The following is an 18,271-nucleotide window of genomic DNA, read 5'->3' on the forward strand; positions in this document are numbered from 1 at the left end:
GACAATCCAGTGTTCAAAATCCTTCAGTCCACTCATGCAGCAAATACTACTGAGTACTTACTATGTGCAGGCACTGTTATAGAATTCTAAAACAATAGTTCCTGCTATCACAAAGCTTATATTCTAATAAGGAGCAATAGGAAGAAAATAAATATACACTATTTCATGTTGTGATAACTGCTATGAAGAAGAATAAAGCAAAGTAAAGGGGTAAACTAGGGTTTGGGAAACATCTATACAGGGTCAGAAAATAAATTATTTATGCTTTGTGAACTATTTGATCTCTGTCAAACTCACCTGTGCTCCTGTAGTGCAAAAGCAACTATAGACAATACTTAATCGAATAAGCATGGCTGTATTCCAATAAAACATTATTAACAAAAATCAGGGGGTAAGCCTTGTTTTGCCTATGGGCTGTAGTTTGCTGATGTTTAATATAGAGAGTAACAGGAGGATCATGCTGTTTTTATATTTTTATAAGGTGATCAGGGAATAACTCTTTGATGACGTGGCATACAGTACAAAAGGAGGAGACCTATGAGCATATCCTGAAAAGAGGATTCTAGCAGGGGTGTTGGCCGGGGGGAAGGGCAGTAAGTTCAAATGCCCAGAAGTGGAAACTTGCTTGGGGTGTTCAGGGAGGAAGCTAGTATGTCCAGAGGGAGAATTTACAAAGTATCTTCCACTAATACACTTACAATTCCTGGGTCCAATTGCCTCGTATATAGCCTGTCATGATTTTCCACAACCTTTGCTCATTATGGTGAATTTTATTTTTCTTTGCCCAACATCCATTCCCTCCCCTGGTAACAACACCCCAATTTTCCCTTGCAGAATTGCCCCATCTATCTCACTCTCAGTCACCCCCATCTCTAGCTCTAGCAGTGGGTGGATGACCCAGTCCTTGTTAACTAGCATATTTCATCATCCCGGTCACGATGACTGGTCCAGGGATGGGTGTATGGCCCAAATCAGAGCAATCAGAGTAAAACCAAGGGCTCTATTAGCTCTATATTAGGAGGTGAAGCATTCTTTCTGCAGCCAGCGGAGTTGAAGAAAGCATACAATACTAGAAAACATAGCTGAACAAAGGTAAGAGACAGACTGAATTTTGGTTGCATTGTTTGAGCCCCTGAAACTAGTCTGAAGCCAGCTACTCCGGGACTTTTCAATTACATGAGGTCATAAATTCATACACTGCCATAAATTCACACACCACCACCTCGAGTGGGGTGTATGTCACTTACAACCAAATGGGTCCTAACAGATACCCAAGTGCTATTCCATTCACCAGGAAAGCACTCTCTCCACCTCCTGACATCTTTCTTCTCTGATCCATACTCAACTGCTCCCTCATTTAAGATGCTTTTTAAACTCTCCCACCCCATTCGACCAAAGCTGGAGTCTATAAACAGGTTGTTTCTATTCTTCTTAGGCAGCTTCTTTCCTGCTTGCACTCTCAGCCCTCTGCGGGGGTGTCTCATTTCTTTTAGGAGAATGAGAGCTCCCTAAGAGAACAGGAACAGTGCATTCATCTCTGTATCTTCATGTGCCAGGAGCAGGGATTTGGAGATTATTTATGTGTGTGTGTACGTGTATGTGTTCAAATATATTTATATTCAATGAATGAGCACTACTAAGAATATCCCCAATCCTTTTATCCTAATTATCAACTGCCAGGTTGCAGTAGAGAGTTTCATCAAAAACTAATTCAGAAGACTGAATAATATATCATCTGACGTAGTACTGAAAATAACAAGTTCAGCATCAGGCCATATTTAAATTTCTATAAATCTTATGCTAATTGAAATGGCTTTAGATTTAATTAACATGTTTTTCAATTGTTAATAATGTAACTCAGATAATTAGCATTAAGTGGATCTAGAGGACATATTTAAAAAACTAATCTAGAGTATAAATAGACCTAATTAACAATTAGAATCACACTTTATAATTATGCTTTGTTTATAAATGCTATAACGTCCAATTCATTCTTAAATGAAATTGGTCATTAATGAAAACCAAAGTTATGGTTTCCCTGGTGTCTCCACGAAGACGCCTTAACTTAGATGCCCCGGCTTTTACATTGCTTATTTTCTTGCTGCCTTTTAAAGGTCATTCCTGTCTGATATTGAGTAACTTTGTTCTGTAATTAAGGCTAAAGTATTTCATGTCTTATCTTGCAAACTAATTTTATAACTTTTTGGTAATTAAATGTACAGGCTTGAATACAAAACTAAATTCTCTTGCATCAGACCTAAGGAGATACCTTTCTAATATGGAAAACCCGAAGACGGCAAAGACAGTTGGGTTTATAGGAAGGAAGACAGGGTCTGGTCCCTGAATGAAAGCCAGGCCTTGGAGACTGTTCCCAGAGTTTATGGCTAGGAGAACGGCTACCCATAAGGAGAACTGGAGAAGTGGGGCGAGACAGGGAGTTTGATGGAGGAGACCTAAGTTCAGCTTTGGGTAATGGGTGGAAGTGATGGAAAGGCTTTTGTGCAGAAAAGTCTAAGCTGTTGGGAATTTGCAACTAGAATCAAGAAGACAATTCAGGGCAAATACTGATTTGGGGCACCATCTGAAAAGAAGCAAATGTTGAAACCATGGGTAGGTGTGGGAAAGAAAAATAAAGACTGAACCTTGGGGGCGTTCCCACATGACCCTAAGTATGAGGCTACACAATTTACCAGGTGAAAGAAGAGTTAGTGAGGGAAGCAGAGGAACAGTCAGGGAGATGGGAGAACTGAGGGAACGGCAGACAAGGGGACTATCTGGAAAATGGTTGCCCAGTTCTCGTTCGCTCTCACTGTGATGTCAACGTGCTATGGTGTTCAGGGAAGCTGACGATCGCTGCGATGGGTACAGAAGGGGCACCAGTATAATGGATAAGCCGGCTGGATGCAGGGCCTGGCTCTGCCACTGATTCTCTATGGAGCCATGGGCAGCTTATTCTGCTCTGTGCCTCCCTTTGCTCATCTGTAAATGAAGGTGATAAGCCAGTGCCCTCCTCATAAGGCTGTTGTAGGAATCAAATACATTTATATAGGGTAAGTGCATTGTCTGATGCCTTGCACAGAGTAAGTACTCAATATATGTATGTGTGTGTGTGTGTGTGGGGGGAGCATTATAGATTTTTCAGAGCAAAGTAGTAAAAGCCAAACCTGAATTCACCTGAAAGCCATGAGCAGAATTGTGGTAAAATGATTTAGCTGTGATAATCTTGGCTCTGTGATTCTTAAGCTTTATTGTGCAGCAGAATCATCTGGAGGGCTTGTTAAAACACACCTTGCTGGGTCCCACCCCCAGAATTCCTGATTCAGTAGGTCTGGGATGGGGCCTGAGAATTTGCCTTTTAACAAGTAGGCCCTAACTCATGTTCCTGATCCAAGGATCATACTTCGAGATCCATTGTTTTAACAAGCCCGGGAAAGCCTCTATAATTTGGGGAATTCAACCTAGGCCTTCCTTTCTTCCATTACCTAAGTACAACTTGAGAACAAATATGTTAGTAAAGACCAGCCTTACCTGCACAAGTGTGAAATGGGCTATGTAGAACTTTCGAGCCCATAAAGATATTCTCCGGCCTTGGCCATGTCCAGGTTATCCACTAGTTCAACCTTCTCTGATTTATTAATCTCTTACAAGTCCTCAGCCAGTTTCTCTCTGAGCACCTCCTTTTGTGAACACACAAGTGCTAGATATCATCCCGGACCTGATGGATCCCTTGAAGCCCAAGCGGAGCCACAGAAACCATCACCAGCATGTGTCATGAGCCCTCCGTGTGTGCCAGGCCTGTGCTATGCACTTTCCACACATTATACCACTTGGTTCTCCCAACAACTCTGAGAGCCAAGCTTTTTACACTTACATCTCAGAGGAGGGAAAGGATGCCTAAAACGATGAAGTGACAGGTCCACAGGATTATAAGCCAGTGTTAATTATAAAATATGTGCTCACAGCAACTCAACTCCACCAGATTTTGCCTGCTCTCTTTTCCCCAATGAAGACTTGCACAAATGAGAGACCAGTGACTATAGTCTGCCTACGTATATTCCCCATCTCTTTCCCATAATCAAAGCTCCCAGATAATCAAACCATTCTCTGCGAACCATTCTTGTCCCTTTGCCATACTAGTCAAGATCCTTCAAGTGAACTTAAAGTTTTCATTGTCCTGAAAACTGCATGCGTGGGTGTGCTTACCCAGAGAAGAATTTGAAAAATTGTGAAAATTGTTCTGAGCCCATGAGTTATGCTGTCATACACGAGGCATTATCCTTTTTGGCCCCTACTGTTTATTCCTACTTATTCTACTCAACTGACAACTAAAATGACTAACTTCTGTACGTTTCCTTTTATATTTCTTCAATAATTCTTCCTTCTGTTCTTTCTTTTGCTCCTCTCTCTTTGTTTATACATGTGGACACCAAAGATTAGAGAAGAAAATAGACATGGCTAGGGTCACACAGATCCTAAGTGTCTGAGCAAAGGTTCAAACCCAAGTATGTTAGACACCACCATAAAATACACATCCAGACTCAAACCTCCCGAGAGCTTGTGCAAGAAGACAACTCAAAAAGATAAAGTTCTCATTAAGCTGAAAATGAAATTGCCTAAATTTCTTGTTCTACACCATATGGTTGAGTCCCAGCTGACAAGAAGCTCATTTCTGCCACATGCCAGGTTCATTTCACTGAGCAGGTTGATGCGGGATTTGTGGGATGGTCATTTCCAAATCTTTTTAGCACAAGTAGCAGCAGAGATGTTTGTCACGAGGCTTCCTTTTTTCTCATTTTCACTTAAAAAAGAAAATGCATCTAATCATCAAGAGATATCGATGTTATCGTACATTGTTCTCTCAGTAAAATACCACAACCATGACAACCATCACCAACAAAAATATCTGCCTGCCTTGAAGTGGCAGGAAACTATAATCATTTTCAAGCTGTTAGTCTAAATAACCCTCAGGGCACGGGAGCTCTTAAGATATACCATCACAGAATTTTGTAGGCTAATATTAAATCAAAGTGCTTGGGCATCTAAAATTACCCTGCAGTTTGTACAGTCAGATTTTAAAGCAGTGAGATGACTCATGAAGCACCAAAAACTAACAGGAAGTGCCAATCCCACTTGGACAAAAACAATCTTGATGCAAGTTCCCATCATTTCTTCCTTTGGGCAATTATTTTAGAGCTGGTATAACAAAGTGCTCTTGAATAAGAAGATGGCCTAAAGCTCTTGCTTTTTCTCCAGCCTAGAAAGAAGACACAAGTGCCATTTCTACAAATGAGAGAGAAGAGCCTGAATGGTGAGAGCTGGAAGGGGTTTCAGAACTAACATTTATGTTGTGGTTAAGTGCACTGAAGCTGGCTGCAGACAAGGATTTAAGCACCGATCTGACTACTTTCTGGCTGCTTGACCTTGGGCAAGTGTATTCACCCTTTCAAGCCTCAGTTCCCTCATCTTAAAATGGGACTAATCAGAGGAGGCAGCGAAGTGTAGTGCTTTAAAGTGGGGCCCTCTGCAGAGACTGGGTCCTGGTCTTACTCTCATTCTGACTCAAATCTCTTTATGGCTCAGTTCCATCATCTGTAAAATGAGGATGATAAAAAAGGGTATCTACCACTTTTCACAAGTAGTAACAAACACCTTGTGAGGTATAAATATAATAGCACACATTAAACATAGTGCCTGAGTCACAGCAAATGCTCAACAGCCTGCATTTTTTTCAAGTTATCCTCCTCGGTGGTTTTGAAAAGAAGTTCTAAGGGTCCACAAAGGACACAGAGAGGGAAAGAATGAAACCTATGACTTCCCTCCCTCCACTCCTCTCCACCTACAACCCAGAGTAGTCTTGCTTTTTATCTATTTAGGTTCTGGATGAAATTTGTATTTTTAAAATTTATGCTGCTGAAAAAAAAATAGTTTTTAAACTTCTGCTCTACACAACTCTCATTTTACAGATAGGAGAAAGCAAGGCCCTGACAGACCACAGGAGTTGCTCCAGATGACACAACAGGGATTATACTGGCCCTTGCCTCCCTGCCTCTGCAGCCTGCAGCCATCATTTCCACCTTCCGACTCCGCTAAGCCTGATGACCAGGATGATGCTAAAGCTTTGGGACTGGGAGAATGCACAATAGACCAGTCAGAGTGGAGGGAAGTCAGGGGCAAATACAGGTTGGGGAGCGGAGGGTGAGGGTGATGAAAAGTGTGCGTGTGTGTGTTGTGTGATTGACTATGCGAAGCATTCAAGGCCCACTGAGTTTGAGAAGCTGATGCACTATGTAGATGAAAAGGTAGGTCTAGAACTCAGGAAAGGTGCCAGGACTGGGGATGGAGATCTAGGGGTCACCCAGCAAAGAAGTTAGTCATGAAGGTGTAATATATATACATATGTTCACACACACTCACATATACACATATATACATATTTGTATACATATACATATATTCAGTATATATAATGAAATGCTATATATATACATATATACATATGTATACATACATATATATATACACATATAAATGAAATTCAGACTCAAAATTTATATATATGAGAGAGAGACAGATAGACCAGACAGGCTAATTTACTGAGGGCGGAAGTGGCAAAAAGGCGAACAGCAATGGAGGAGAAAGATTAGAGCGCAAATAACAACACAAAGAACAAATAATTTAAAGTAAAAACAACTCCATAAAAATTATAATATTAATTTAAATTAACATCTGGCACTTACTGAATGTTTACTGTTTTTCAGTGACCTTACTAACTGCTTTATACAGATTATTTCATTCAGTCCTTCCAACAGTCTCTGAAGGTAGGTACTTCTATTGCTACCATTTTATAGATAAGCAAATGTAGGCACAGAGAGGTTAGATAACTTGCTTAAGGTTACACAGCTGGTAAAGCATAGAGACGGGGTGGGTTAATCTCAGAGCTGGAGCTTATAAATACGTTCCTCTAATGAAACTTAGGGAGCAAGAGAAGAAAACATTATATTTATATTAAGAGTAGTATTAATAACCGCAGCAACTACCATTTACTGAGCACTGTTTTGTCCCAGGCACTGTGATACTTATGTGTAACATGATCTTCGACTTGGATTGGTAGGTGTTCTTGGTCCTATTGAGCAGAAGAGGAAATTAGCTCAGTGCTGTTGGGTGACTTGCCCAAAGTTGCACAGCTAGGAGATGATATCAGGTCAGCTCTAGCACCAGGACCTGAAACTCTCATGCTAGGCTGTTTCAGTGTATAGCCAAGGAAGACTAATTTGTTGTGTGGTCTAGCTCAATGATTCTCAACAGTGGGATCAGGGTCATTCCTGCAAATGCTTTTAAAACAAATTTTCCAGTTCTTCCACCAAAGTTTCTGATTTGGTAGGTTATTGTTGGATCTACAAACTTAAACTTTTCAGTTCTCTGGGCTATTCTTAATTGCAACCAGATTTACAGATTGCTGTATTGGCTATACAAGTCTCAAATCCTAGCAAGACTTTTAGTCTCTGGGGATAGGATGTGTTATATTATACTTCTTTGCATGACCACATATCTCCACCCAAAACTCAGTGTTGGGAGACATGCCACAAAAACTTCACAATTTGAGAATCTTTTGCCAGGGATCTGGCTCCATGGGGATTCCACTGCCTTGCTTTGAAAGAATCCAGGTAACTCGCCTGAATGACACATTCTTCTAGAGGTCAATTCACTTTTCATCTAAAATATACACAACACATCAAGCCAGTTAAATGATTCAAGTTTCCTTACCTAGAACTCGTAATCTCTCAGCTCCTACTACCACTTCATTGTCATCTGCAGAGAAGAGCAATTTTCCAGAAACTGTTTTTACCTCGAACTTTTTGCCATAAGCTTCTACAGCTTTGGGGCCTGGAAGGAAGAGAGAGAATACATTAGTCTCATTGCATTTGATCACAAAAAGCTTTTCATAGAACATAAACATATGACAAGATTGCACTAGACTTTAACGTAAGTGCACTGGTTTTTAGAAGCCAACCATGAAAATCAATCTTGTGACTTTAGTCATATCCTGTCATTACTTTGAATCAAAAGTTCTCAGGCTATGATTTTAAAGACCATCACGTCCTTCCAAACTTGAGGAAGAAGGCTAGAATCCCTCTGCTAACCACCAAATAATTGTCAAATAGTTGTAGATATTTGTTTGATCATATCAATCCAAGGGAGACTTCTGAGGCAATCTGTGTATTTTGTTTCTTTGTCCAGTCCTGCCGGAAAGGGATCCTTAAATTTCAGCTGAAATCTGCTTTACTGTGTACGCTTGACCTGCTGGCTGCCTTTGACACCAGACAAGTCCATTTCCTCAGTATGTAGATCATCTCCTGGCAGAAAAGGCTATAATGTATTGTAATTCATTACCTTGGAAGTTGTTGACCCTTTTATGCCAGCATTTCATTTCATAATATAAAAATTTTTTGAGACTTTATCATGTGAAAATAGATGCTGTTCTTGAAGCTGTGACTATCATGGTGCATAAGGAAGACAAGGTCCTTTATTTAAAAGCACTTATATTCTAGTGAAAAAAAAATAGACCAATACAAATTAATAAATTTTTTAATAAATTTGAATAATGCAGAGATATTTAGGTACAACAGAAAAAGCAAAGCAGATTAGTGTGTCTGAACTTCGAGAAAGAAGGGGCATTTCCATCTATCTGAGCAAGGTTTATCGGAAATGCATGTGATTCCCAAAAGCTGGTCTGCAGAAATGCAGCAGAATAACCCAGGATGTAATCATCCTTGCTGAACCTAGCTGAGATCAAAAGGAATGCATTTTCTGGTCTAGAAATTCTTACAGAAAATTTCAGAATATAGATTCCAGAAACCTTGTATTTTTCCAAAACCCTGCAGGAGATTTCAATGTAGCATTTGTTCCCTTCTAGTTATTTTCCAAGAGAGTGTCACTTACTAACAGTGAGTTGTAATAAAAGGCCCCTCAACACTTTCAAGCCATAGCCTGCTAGGAACATACCTGTACCTGAACAAGTTAGGTTATGACTGGTTGCAGAGAGGGAGAACACACACCATGGGTAACTATGGGGCCACTCACTAAGAGGGTGTTGGTAAAGGGCTTACTATAGGATTTGGGCTTATACTGGGTGTTTTGGGGGAGGTTTTAAGAAGGAAGGCTGGACTGGGATGCTGTCAGGAGTGAGGGTAATTTCATGATTATCTGTGCAATGCTAAAGCTGTAATGGATAAAGAAACAGCAATCACTCATATTTGCTGGTGTTAGGTCGTTTTTGTGGTTTGGAAAATGGTTTTGCTGTGTTCAGGCATGAGCTGAGTTGTCTTTTTGTCACACAGTGGCCTGGTCTGATGTTCGTGTTCTGTGAAGTTGTTTATATTCAACAGGAGAACAGCAAGACCTGGCAAATAGGGCCAGGCCAGCTCCTGGATGACAGTGGCTGTGTATCTCTTTCTCAAGGCTACTGGACTATGAATCAGAAGATAGGCAGTGTGCCCTCACACACTCTCATTTTCTGGCCATGTGACTTTGGGCAAATCAGTTGATCTTTCTGAATCTCAGTTTCTGCATCTGTACAGTTTGACTCTCACTGCCCATCTGTTTACCTCATAGAAAGATTGAAAGGTTAGAATGATATGGTGTTTACAAAAAGGATCTTGTAGACTGAAACGTTCTGTGCACTGTAAGGTGCTGCTGCTCTTGCCATCATCACTGTTGTCATAGCCATCACCATTTTTCTAATGCAATGGTGGTTGCACACACTGAAAAGAATTAATGAGTACCTCTGAGTACACTTTCTCCAATCATATAATCATGTTGATTTGGCAGATCTGATCTCTCGCCAATACATCTGACACAAGGAAAGGATGCTGGAAAGGCTCCTTAATGAGCAGCGGTTGCAATATCAGAGAGAGCACAGAATGTATGACATGGGACCTGATTGTTATCTTGTCTGACTGCTTCATGCTGTAGGTGAAAAGAACAAGTGATAGCAAGGCCACAGCTCTCACAAAGTCACCAAGTGAGCTTGGGGCAGATCTGGGTCTATATTTGAGCTCTCAAAATAATTCCAGAGAGGAAATAGGGGAAGGAGTAGGAGGCTGAGGGCAACAAACTTGGGGCAGCTAGGAGAGGAGCTATTGGAGGATGAGGAAAAGAAGAAACCTGGAGACAAGGCCCAGAGGAAGTGCCCGAAAGAAGAGAGATGTATAACAATGGACTTGGATTAAGTTTTCTCGTGAGGGCTAAGACACAGCTGTCTTCTTGGTTGCACCACCATAACCTTTTGTAAACTCTATATTACTTGTTAATGCTTTGAGGTTGTTACCTGTTTTTTAGTGGGGAGTGCAAGGGGAAGTAATGAAGTGCTAATGAATGGGGGAATGGCCTCAGGATGGGTTTAGGGTGACCATGATTTGCCCACTCTGGATCCAGCCACACAGCTAAGTGAGGTTGTGACTGGGGGACGCAGATGTTTGGACTCTGCTTCTACAGATCTGGGCAATATCATCAGACTTGGTCCCTAAGTGGCTGAGGGCATCTTCGTAAGTATAAGCTGAATTTATGAATGGTTTGTGAGACATGAGACGAATACATTGAAGAGACTGCCTCAATCAGAAAATACAAAGCACTATTAAGTAATCTTGCTTTCAGGGCTTCTCACATTACAAAATGGAATTTACCAAGGGCCAGAACAGTTTGTGTGTATAAAGCTCAGCAACAGGTAACTTTAGCCAAAATGTCACCCAGTAACTGCTGGCTTAATGGTGCCCACAACTTGTCTTTTTTGTTGATTTCACCTGGGGCTGCCAAACTTCCCTGGAAGTGGCTGGAATCTTACAGAATGATTCTGGAGGGAAAGGCAAATGGAGCTGGAGACTGCTCAGTTGGTCTCCTGCTGAACCCATCATTACTCTCTCGCATGAGAAAAATCACTGTTTCCTAACTTGAAACGAATTGTTAGTTAACCTCTCGCTGTGCTGGGTAGTCAATGTGTGAGTGTACCAGTTTGAACGTATTATGTCCTCCCAAACGCCATCACCTTTGATGTAACCTTGTGTGGGCAGACCTATCAGTGTTAATTAGATTGCAATTCTTTGAGTGTTTCCATGGAGACGCGCCCCACCCAACTGTGGGTGATGACTCTGATTGGATAATTTCCATGGAGGTGCTGGCCCGCCCATTGGGTGAGTCTGAATTAAATTACTGGCACACTATATAAGATCAGACAGAAGGAGTGAGCTTGCTACAGCCAAGAGGGACACTTTGAAGAAAGCACAGGAGCTGCAGATGGGAGACAGTCTGAAGATGGCTGTTGAAAGCAGACTCTTGCTCTGGAGAAGTTGAGAGAGGACAAAGATCCCAATGCAACTAAGAGTGACATTTTTGAGGAACTGCAGCCTAGAGAGGAATGTGGGAGAAAGCCATTTTGAAATCAGAACTTTGGAGCAGACGCCAACCACGTGCCTTCCCAGATAACAGAGGTTTCCTGGACACTGTTGGCCATCCTCCAGTGAAGGTACCCGATTCCTGATGTGTTACCTTGGACACTTTATGGCCTTAAGACTGTAACTGTGTGACCAAATAAACCCCCTTTTATAAAAGCCAATCCATTTCTGGTATTTTGCATTCTATCAGCATTAGCAAACTAGAACAGATTTTGGTACCAGAATGGAAATGTACCTCACCCAACTGTAGGTGATAACTCTGATGAGATAATTTCCATGGAGGCATGGCCCCACCCATTCAGGGTGGGCCTTTATTAGTGGAGCCATACAAATGAGTTGACAAACAGAAGGAACTCAGTGCAGCTGAGAGTGACATTTTTGAAGAGGAGCTGTGGCCTAGAGAGGAACGTCCTGGGAGAAAGCTATTTTGAAACCAGAATTTTGGAGCAGATGCCAATCATGTGCCTTCCCAGCTAACAGAGGTTTTCCGGACACCATTGGCCATCCTCCAGTGAAGGTACCCGATTGCTGATGTGTTACCTTACCTTGGACACTTTATGGCCTTCAGACTGTAACTGTGTAACCAAATAAACCCCCTTTTATAAAAGCCAATCCATCTCTGGTGTTTTGCATTCTGGCAGCATTAGCAAACTAGAACACTGAGGTATCTTCTTAATTAATTCCCTAAACAGGAAAGAGAACTGGAGTCCACCAGATGCATAGCAGTCTGCAAGGCTAACTAATACCACAAATCCTGGGAGCTAGACAGGGTGGGTGATTATACAGCCTTAATTTCTTTCCTAACTCCCTTGACACTGGGACCATTCCCCACTCCTGCATAATGCTGTTAAAGTTCCCTTCACAATTTTTCTCCTTACTAATAGGGTCAGAGTGTTTCCTGATCAGACTCACTATTGATATGATACTAGATCAGCAGCATTAGGAATCAAATATATATTTGTGACCAACCTGGGAACTTAACTATCATTTAAAGCATTGTTTTTTGCAGAAGGATTACCTGAGTTGCTAACATTCATATTTCAAATGGGCTGTTGAGACATTCACAAGGTAAGAAGGGGGATTCTTGAATCTTCAGCATTGCCTTTGTGGGACAGCCATGCTTGGAAGACAGGAGTAGTTTGCTCACATATAAGTACACTAAGGAGTAGAAAGCAACAGGCGGCTGGCACTGCCCTGTGCTATCCACTGTGTGCATAGTCGTGGATACAAAAGAGGATCTGAAAGGAAAACTGTAGGGGGCTGGGTGGATGGTGGAGGGAGAGTTAGTTTAGAATTCGATTTCTAACATATCTGCTATCCTGTCTAGAAATCATCCTGAAAGGCTTGTGTCGGCTGGTGTGAGGCTGGCTTTCTGCCCATCTCAGTTTAATATTAGCTACCTTGTGCCTTAACTTAAGAATTAGGGAAAGGGCTTTCAGGAGGGCGGGGCAAGATGGCAGACTGGTGAGCTGTATGTTTTAGTTACTCCTCCAGGAAAGTAGGTAAAAAGCCAGGAACTGCGTGGACTGGACACCACAGAACAATCTGTCTTTGGGCATACTTCATACAACACTCATGAAAACGTGGAACTGCTGAGATCAGCGAAATCTGTAAGTTTTTGCGGCCAGGGGACCCGCGCCCCTCCCTGCCAGGCTCAGTCCAGGGGGAGGAGGGGCTGTCAGCTCCAGGAAGGAGAAGGGAGAATTGCAGTGGCTGCTCTTACCGGAAACTCATTCTACTGATTCAAACTCCAACCATAGATAGACTGAGGCCAGACACCAGAGACTCTGAGAGCAGCCAGCCCAGCAGAGAGGAGACAGGCATAGAAAAAAAACAACACGAAAAACTCCAAAATAAAAGCAGAGGATTTTTGGAGTTCTGGTGAACACAGAAAGGGGAAGGGCGGAGATCAGGCCTTGAGGCGCATATGCAAATCCCGAAGCAAGGCTGATCTCTCTGCCCTGGGCACCTTTCCTTAATGGCCCTGGTTGCTTTGTCTATTAGCATTTCAATAACCCATTAGATCTCTGAGGAGGGCCGTTTTTTTTTTTTGTTTTGTTTTGTTTTGTTTTTTTTTTTAAATCCTTTTTGCTTTTTCTAAAACAATTACTCTAAGAAGCTCAATACAGAAAGCTTCAAAGAATTGAAATTTGGGCACGTCAAGTCAAGAGCAGAACTAAGAGAGCTCTGAGACAAAAGGCAATAATCCAGTGGCTGAGAAAATTCACTAAACAACACAACTTCCCAAGAAAAGGGGGGTGTCCGCTCACAGCCACCATCCTGGTGGACAGGAAACACTCCTGCCCATCGCCAGCCCCATAGCCCAGAGCTGCCCCAGACAACCCAGTGTGACGGAAGTGCTTCAAATAACAGGCACACACCACAAAACTGGGCGTGGACATTAGCCTTCCCTGCAACCTCAGCTGAATGTCCCAGAGCTGGGAAGGGGGAGCAGTGTGAATTAACAGAGCCCCATTCAGCCATCATTTGAGCAGACTGGGAGCCTCCCAACACAGCCCAGCAGCCCAGAACTGCCCTGGGGGGACGGCACTCACCTGTGACATAGCACAGTCATCCCTCAACAGAGGACCCGGGGTGCACAGCCTGGAAGAGGGGCCCACTTGCAAGTCTCAGGAGCCATACGCCAATACCAAAGACTTGTGGGTCAGTGGCAGAGACAAACTGTGGCAGGACTGAACTGAAGGATTAGACTATTGCAGTAGCTTTAAAACTCTAGGATCATCAGGGAGATTTGATTGTTAGGGCCACCCCCCCTCCCCGACTGCCCAGAAACACGCCCCACATACAGGGCAGGCAACACCAACTACACACGCAAGCTTGGGACACCAATTGGGCCCCACAAGACTCACTCCCCCACTCACCAAAAAGGCTAAGCAGGGGAGATCTGGCTTGTGGAGAACAGGTGGCTCGTGGACGCCACCTGCTGGTTAGTTAGAGAAAGTGTACTCCACGAAGCTGTAGATCTGATAAATTAGAGATAAGGACTTCAACTGGTCTACAAACCCTAAAAGAACCCTATCAAGGTCAGCAAATGCCACGAGGCCAAAAACAACAGAAAATTATAAAGCATATGAAAAAACCAGACGATATGGATAACCCAAGCCCAAGCACCCAAATCAAAAGACCAGAAGAGACACACCTAGAGCAGCTACTCAAAGAACTAAAGATGAACAATGAGACCCTAGTACGGGATATGAAGGAAATCAAGAAGACCCTAGAAGAGCATAAAGAAGACATTGCAAGACTAAATAAAAAAATGGATGATCTTATGGAAATTAAAGAAACTGTTGACCAAATTAAAAAGATTCTGGACACTCATAGTACAAGACTAGAGGAAGTTGAACAACGAATCAGTGACCTGGAAGATGACAGAATGGAAAATGAAAACATAAAAGAAAGAATGGGGAAAAAAATTGAAAAACTCGAAATGGACCTCAGGGATATGATAGATAATATGAAACGTCCGAATATAAGACTCATTGGTGTCCCAGAAGGGGAAGAAAAGGGTAAAGGTCTAGGAAGAGTATTCAAAGAAATTGTTGGGGAAAACTTCCCAAATCTTCTAAACAACATAAGTACACAAATCATAAATGCTCAGCGAACTCCAAATAGAATAAATCCAAAAAAACCCACTCCGAGACATATACTGATCACACTGTCAAACATAGAAGAGAAGGAGCAAGTTCTGAAAGCAGCAAGAGAAAAGCAATTCACCACATACAAAGGAAACAGCATAAGACTAAGTAGTGACTACTCAGCAGCCACCATGGAGGCAAGAAGGCAGTGGCACGATATATTTAAAATTCTGAGTGAGAGGAATTTCCAGCCAAGAATACTTTATCCAGCAAAGCTCTCCTTCAAATTTGAGGGAGAGCTTAAATTTTTCACTGACAAAGAAATGCTGAGAGAATTTGCTAACAAGAGACCTGCCCTACTGGAGATACTAAAGGGAGCCCTACAGACAGAGAAACAAAGACAGGACAGAGAGACTTGGAGAAAGGTTCAGTACTAAAGAGATTCGGTATGGGTACAATAAAGGATATTAATAGAGAGAGGGAAAAATATGGCAAACATAATCCAAAGGATAAGATGGCCGATTCAAGAAATGCCTTCACGGTTTTAACGTTGAATGTAAATGGATTAAACTCCCCAATTAAAAGATATAGATTCGCAGAATGGATCAAAAAAAATGAACCATCAATATGTTGCATACAAGAGACTCATCTTAGACACAGGGACACAAAGAAACTGAAAGTGAAAGGATGGAAAAAAATATTTCATGCAAGCTACAGCCAAAAGAAAGCAGGTGTAGCAATATTAATCTCAGATAAAATAGACTTCAAATGCAGGGATGTTTTGAGAGACAAAGAAGGCCACTACATACTAATAAAAGGGGCAATTCAGCAAGAAGACATAACAATCGTAAATGTCTATGCACCCAATCAAGGTGCCACAAAATACATGAGAGAAACATTGGCAAAACTAAAGGAAGCAATTGATGTTTCCACAATAATTGTGGGAGACTTCAACACATCACTCTCTCCTATAGATAGATCAACCAGACAGAAGACCAATAAGGAAATTGAAAACCTAAACAATCTGATAAATGAATTAGATTTAACAGACATCTACAGGACATTACATCCCAAATCACCAGGATACACATACTTTTCTAGTGCTCACGGAACTTTCTCCAGAATAGATCATATGCTGGGACATAAAACAAGCCTCAATAAATTTAAAAAGATTGAAATTATTCAAAGCACATTCTCTGACCACAATGGAATACAATTAGAAGTCAATAACCATCAGAGACTTAGAAAATTCACAAATACCTGGAGGTTAAACAACACACTCCTAAACAATCAGTGGGTTAAAGAAGAAATAGCAAGAGAAATTGCTAAATATATAGAGACGAATGAAAATGAGAACACAACATACCAAAACCTATGGGATGCAGCAAAAGCAGTGCTAAGGGGGAAATTTATAGCACTAAACGCATATATTAAAAAGGAAGAAAGAGCCAAAATCAAAGAACTAATGGATCAACTGAAGAAGCTAGAAAATGAACAGCAAACCAATCCTAAACCAAGTAGAAGAAAAGAAATAACAAGGATTAAAGCAGAAATAAATGACATAGAGAACAAAAAAACAATAGAGAGGATAAATATCACCAAAAGTTGGTTCTTTGAAAAGATCAACAAGATTGACAAGCCCCTAGCTAGACTGACAAAATCAAAAAGAGAGAAGACCCATATAAACAAAATAATGAATGAAAAAGGTGACATAACTGCAGATCCTGAAGAAATTAAAAAAATTATAAGAGGATATTATGAACAACTGTATGGCAACAAACTGGATAATGTAGAAGAAATGGACAATTTCCTGGAAACATATGAACAACCTAGACTGACCAGAGAAGAAATAGAAGACCTCAACCAACCCATCACAAGCAAAGAGATCCAATCAGTCATCAAAAATCTTCCCACAAATAAATGCCCAGGGCCAGATGGCTTCACAGGGGAATTCTACCAAACTTTCCAGAAAGAACTGACACCAATCTTACTCAAACTCTTTCAAAACATTGAAAAAAATGGAACACTACCTAACTCATTTTATGAAGCTAACATCAATCTAATACCAAAACCAGGCAAAGATGCTACAAAAAAGGAAAACTACCGGCCAATCTCCCTAATGAATATAGATGCAAAAATCCTCAACAAAATACTTGCAAATCGAATCCAAAGACACATTAAAAAATCATACACCATGACCAAGTGGGGTTCATTCCAGGCATGCAAGGATGGTTCAACATAAGAAAAACAATCAATGTATTACAACACATTAAAAACTCGAAAGGGAAAAATCAATTGATCATCTCAATAGATGCTGAAAAAGCATTTGACAAAATCCAACATCCGTTTTTGATAAAAACACTTCAAAAGGTAGGAATTGAAGGAAACTTCCTCAACATGATAAAGAGCATATATGAAAAACCCACAGCCAGCATAGTACTCAATGGTGAGAGACTGAAAGCCTTCCCTCTAAGATCAGGAACAAGACAAGGATGCCCGCTGTCACCACTGTTATTCAACATTGTGCTGGAAGTGCTAGCCAGGGCAATCCGGCAAGACAAAGAAATAAAAGGCATCCAAATTGGAAAAGAAGAAGTAAAACTGTCATTGTTTGCAGATGATATGATCTTATATCTAGAAAACCCTGAGAAATCAACGATACACCTACTAGAGCTAATAAACAAATTTAGCAAAGTAGCGGGATACAAGATTAATGCACATAAGTCAGTAATGTTTCTATATGCTAGAAATGAACAAACTGAAGAGACACTCAAGAAAAAGATACCATTTTCAATAGCAACTAAAAAAATCAAGTACCTAGGAATAAACTTAACCAAAGATGTAAAAGACCTATACAAAGAAAACTACATAACTCTACTAAAAGAAATAGAAGGGGACCTTAAAAGATGGAAAAATATTCCATGTTCATGGATAGGAAGGCTAAATGTCATTAAGATGTCAATTCTACCCAAACTCATCTACAGATTCAATGCAATCCCAATCAAAATTCCAACAACCTACTTTGCAGACTTGGAAAAGCTAGTTATCAAATTTATTTGGAAAGGGAAGATGCCTCGAATTGCTAAAGACACTTTAAAAAAGAAAAACGAAGTGGGAGGACTTACACTCCCTGACTTTGAAGCTTATTATAAAGCCACAGTTGCCAAAACAGCATGGTACTGGCACAAAGATAGACATATAGATCAATGGAATCGAATTGAGAATTCA

At 41.1% G+C, this 18,271-nt stretch overlaps 1 protein-coding gene across 4 annotated transcripts in view; it reads right to left on the reverse strand.

Moving 5' to 3' along the window:
* SGCD (sarcoglycan delta) overlaps positions 1-18,271 on the reverse strand; it is a 1,065,755-nt gene that overhangs the window by 138,472 nt on the left and 909,012 nt on the right. For all 4 annotated transcript variants that reach the window (XM_037798832.1, XM_037798833.1, XM_037798831.1 and 1 more), the window contains one exon: positions 7,765-7,884. In XM_037798832.1, the coding sequence (XP_037654760.1) occupies positions 7,765-7,884 (120 nt within the window). The remainder of the gene's footprint in view (positions 1-7,764; positions 7,885-18,271) is intronic.

This window comes from Choloepus didactylus, chromosome 11 (genome assembly GCF_015220235.1).
Source record: "Choloepus didactylus isolate mChoDid1 chromosome 11, mChoDid1.pri, whole genome shotgun sequence".
Lineage (NCBI taxonomy): Eukaryota > Metazoa > Chordata > Mammalia > Pilosa > Megalonychidae > Choloepus > Choloepus didactylus.